The sequence below is a fragment of the Phragmites australis genome, chromosome 13 (assembly GCF_958298935.1).
Source record: "Phragmites australis chromosome 13, lpPhrAust1.1, whole genome shotgun sequence".
Classification (NCBI taxonomy): domain Eukaryota; kingdom Viridiplantae; phylum Streptophyta; class Magnoliopsida; order Poales; family Poaceae; genus Phragmites; species Phragmites australis.
Window position 1 is genome coordinate 23,162,018 of NC_084933.1, and position 4,757 is coordinate 23,166,774.

Here is a 4,757-nt window from a genome sequence, read left to right on the forward strand (position 1 = left end):
CATCGAAGACATTGCTCTCCTCGCCACAGGTACTACTGCCACTGAGGACAAGGATGCGACTGTTGCTGATTCTGTGCTCGCCATCGTGGAACCCACCACTGCGACACCTTCCATGCAGAAACGCAGTGGCACGAAGGTCACCGCCACATCACAGAAACGGCCACACGCTACCGCCGCCGACCCACCCACACACGGAGATCCTCGAGCCCTGCTCCGTCGTGCCTCGTGTCGCCGCTTTGTCACTGCCAGGCTGCACCGCCTCGCACAGAACCGTCGCAGGAGGATAGGGCCGGCAGGCGAGAGGAGAGGGCACCACGGGAGAAGAGGGCCGATGTGTGAGAGGCGAGGGCACAGCAGGAGCAGAACACTGACACGGATCCAGCGCAGCAAGAGACCGATCGCGGGAGGAGTGGGCCGGCGCGAACCAGCCACGTGAGGAGAGCCGACGCGGACTCACCACGGGAGGAAAGCTGGCGCAGGAGGAGAGGACCGGTGTGGACCCACCACGGGAGGAGAGGCATCGGGGAAAAGAGGGCTGGTGCTTGCGCTGGACTCTGCTGGAGAGAGAGAAGCAAGAGATAAGGGAGAGAGAGAAGTGCATGTGGAGGAAAGAGATAAGGGAGGGAGCGCACGTCTCTAGAGAAGAGATAAGGGAGAGAGAGAGAAAGCGCGTGCTTGTGGAGAGAGATAAGGGGGAGAGATAACCTACTAGCTTCGGACACGCTAACCGAGAGCAAAATTGTATTTTAAATAAAATTCAGATCCAGTCACATATCACTATTAGCTATATTAAAAACCGGTATGGATCTATTGGTTTTTTTATATGAATCAGTTATGATAACCCGCTACCCGTCCTTTTCTAAAATCATCAACAATACGGTTGTACCAACTACGATATACATTAGCACTTAACGTTATCAATCTAACACTTAACGCTATTAATCTTTCTTATACTTTCGTATTATGATCTATGAATTTGTATAATAAAAACAAGGGGGCAGCGCGACTATCTACCTAAGTATCTTTCATCATTCATGACCTACTTTGTCGACAAGCCAAACCTACCCTTCAGTTTTCTTGGATCGAAATGGCCCCACCCCACATCGGAAAGTATCGTGTGGCAAACCGCCACTAAGCCAGAAAATGCAGGCCAAAGAGATGACGTGTGTAGTAAGTTCTGAAGTTTCGCTTCAAGGCAAGCTCACTAGGAGAAAAGCTGGGATTTTGGAGATCAAGCTCCAACCCGATTGTGATCAGTAGTTTCGCATCGAAGGCCATGATTAGCAGGACTTCTGCTCTTAGTTTTATATCAGATATTGAGTTTGTAAGTTAAAATAAAATAATTTAAGTTTTTATTTTTAAACTAAAATAAAAATAAAATAGTTTATCCAAACATCATCAATATATTTATAACTCTAACCTTACTAATTTCACTGATTTTAGAGCTCTGTCAAATATACCTAAATATCAGGCTATCACGAGCGCTTAAAATTCAGGTCATCCACACAGCATACATGTACAGCACACGCACCAGGTTCTGAACTTAACATGCTCGACGAACTAGGAAGAAGGTTCTGAACTCACAAAACAAAAGGAAACTCCAGTTAGACACCGGGTAACTACAAGGACCCTGAGGACCACGACTCATCGCCCACCGGAGAGGTCGGACATGGTGCTGACGCTCGCCGAGATCACTGGGAACGACATGATGTAGGGGTCGAAGCCCTGGTCCCGCATGAGCGCCAGCATATTGAGGCCCTGGTACGTCGGCGACAGCTCCGGCAGCGGCACGTCGCCTTCCAGGTACTGCATGACCTGCCGCATGCCCGGCCGCGCGCGGGGCAGCGGGTGCAAGCACAGCAGGCCGAGCTTCAGCACCAGGCTCGCTTCGTGCTCCACGAAGTCGCCGACCAGGCGGCAGTCCACCGTGTCCGTGACCGACCCGGCGCGCCACCGGTCGAGCACCCAGTCCACCAGCACGAGGCGGTTGTCCCGCGCGTCCTGCACGACGGGCTTCCGCCCGCACGCCACCTCCAGCATCAAGGCGCCGAACGCGAACACGTCCGACGCCTTGGACGCCTTCCCTGTGTGCCCCAGCTCCGGTGCCATGTAACCCATGGTGCCCACCACGTGCGTCGTGTGCGGGTCGGTGCCGTGGTCGTACAGCCGCGCCAGGCCGAAGTCGCCGAGCCGCCCGTTCATCTCCTTGTCGAGCAGCACGTTGCTGGCCTTGATGTCCCGGTGCACCACCACCTGCTCCCAGTCCTCGTGAAGGTACAGCAATCCGGACGCGACGCCCTTGATGATGCGAAACCTCTGCCCCCAGCTCAGGGCGATCTTGCTCTGGTCGAAGAGGTACTTGTCAAGGCTGCCGTTGGGCATGTAGTCGTAGACAAGGAGGAGCTCGTCCTTGCGCCGGCAGTAGCCGAGCAGCTGCACGAGGTTGCGGTGCCGGAGCCGGCCGATGCTGACGACCTCGGCCACGAACTCCCGCATCCCCTGCCTCGACCCGTGCGCCACCTTCTTCACCGCGACCTCCATCTTGGACGCCAGGACACCCCGGTACACTCTCCCGAAGCCGCCGATGCCAAGCAGCCGCTTGTCGCTGAACCCGTCGGTGGCATGGAACAGGTCCTTGTACGAGAACCTGTGCGGCCCGAACGCGGCCTCCCAATCCTCCTTGACCTCCGCGTACATGCGCCGCCTCCGCATGAAAACGAAGACGACAACGGCCACCGCGAAGACGAGCACCGCAGACGCTATCGGCAGCACGATCTCCAGCGTCTTGGACCGCGGCTTGGGGCTCGTGACCGGCAGGGAGGGCAGGGAGGAGATGTTAAGCGCCGGGGCGGCGCCGTTCATCTTGAAGCTCCAGCCGAGCACGTAGTGCCGGCAGAAGAGGATGCCGGTCGCCGACGAGAAGCCAACGTACGCGGTGTCGTCTATGACGGAGGAGAGGTTGACGGTGGTGGAGAGCAGGGGCTTCTTGGGCCGGGCCACATCCAGGGGCGCCATGGTGACATTGACCTGCATGCTCTGGCCGTCAAAATCCACCCAAACCTGCATCGCCTTGCGGCTCACCAGGCTGAGGTTCCTGAACGCGCCGGTGGCGTCGTCGTAGTACCCGGCGTTGTCTGCGTCGACGGAGTTGAGCCCGTTCACGTCGATCCCGACGTGGTTGCCGCTCATGTCGTTGAACTCCGAGTTGAGGATGGTGTCGAACTCCACGGCGAACAGGTGGTTGCTCGCGTTGCCGTTGGTGGCGGAGTTGACGAGGCCCATGAACTGTCCCGGCAGCGCTGAGGTGAAGTTCCTGCTCTTGGCGATGATGAACGCCATGCCGTGGCTGCTCAGGTCCTCGAACGCGCCGATAATGCCGATGACGAATGCCGTGGAGAAGGACTCCATGGCTGTGCTGTTGGGCGCCCTGTGGAACTGCAGCGGCGCGGGGTAGAACGCGTGACCCTTGAGCTGGCTCGTGGCGTTGGTGAGCATGAGCAGCCCGTCCGGCGTCACCGTGGCCATTCCGTCGAAGCTGAGGTTCGCGCCGGTGAACCCGTTGAAGATGAACTGCTCGTTGGCGCCCGACGCCGCGGGCAGGAGCCCACCGAGGCCGAGGAAGAGAAGCAAGACGAGGAGCGGCATGGCTGGCCTCTGTCCACACTTGGACCAGAGCTAACTGCGAAGAGTGCTGAAGCAAACGCCGAATGGTTTGGCCTCTATTGCGTCAGTGCTCCTGGTGTTTAACACGAACCTTTTGGGTTTTGGCGGTGTCAAACTGACCAGACGTGCCCGTCAGGAGTAAAAATTCTCGTTTCCGGCCGTGCTGGCGGATGGCGGGATGCAGGGATTAGTTGGAGCGTGTAGATAAATAGGGATATAATTTTTAAAAAGATTCTTTATATGGAGATGTAAAAAAGTGAGATTTAGCAAGTGGGCTGGAATTATTCTAAGTTATCATCTCCGGCCGCCGCAGTTGCTCCCCTTTAGATTGCCTTGCGAAGTCATGCTGCGATCGCAACAGGTGTGGTGGTGTGGACGCCTCTGCCTTGCGCCGTGATGCGGATGTGCCTTGTCCTTCAGTCCTCACACGCTGATCCGATCCCAGAGGTCAGCGGTGAGCCGAGTCAACCTTTCCAGCCTCCGTTGTCGCGTCCACACGGATCCAAGTCATCGAGTACGGCGCGACTCGGGAGGCGCGATTACGCGAGCACAATAACTCCCCTGGCCTCACCCTCTCGCCGGCTCGCTCACCTGCCGCGCGCGGGCCACCGCGCCGGTCCACAGGCCACTGGCAGCCGTGGCGCGGCTTGCGGCGCTCGTGGTCATAGGAAGCTTCCTCGCATCCCCACTTGCCGTTGTTTCCGTTTCCGCTCGGCTCGTTTTTCTCTGTTGGCTGATGGTTGGTGCTTGAAGACGCAGAGTCAGCACAAGGCCACCAAGAGATTCACAATCACATCGATTTGCTTCGAGATTTTAGTGCCGTACAATATGTCAGGCCTTTTGACTGTCTGCGGTCCTGAATCGTATCGAGAAACCTTAAAGACCCTGGGATTGGAAAGGAGTAATAAGATAAGATACATAAAGCGAGTTGGGGATGAGTCAAAAGAGCCCACTCACCAGATGACACCAACTCAGCCATTTCGCCACGATTACTCGCTGCCTAATGCCCTGTCATGCCGTATTGTACTACGGCGACACTTAACCACTCAGTCCTGTCATCTCCGCTTAAGATATTTTATCGGCGTTTCCTTGAC

The 4,757-nt window shown here is 56.5% G+C and overlaps 1 protein-coding gene across 1 annotated transcript; it reads right to left on the reverse strand.

Moving 5' to 3' along the window:
- Positions 1 to 1,459: 1,459 nt before the first annotated feature.
- On the reverse strand, positions 1,460 to 3,947 carry LOC133888587 (L-type lectin-domain containing receptor kinase SIT2-like). Its single transcript, XM_062328883.1, has one exon. It carries the CDS (start codon positions 3,643 to 3,645, stop codon positions 1,645 to 1,647), a length of 2,001 nt encoding a protein of 666 aa, XP_062184867.1. The 5' UTR covers positions 3,646 to 3,947; the 3' UTR covers positions 1,460 to 1,644.
- Positions 3,948 to 4,757: the final 810 nt, after the last annotated feature.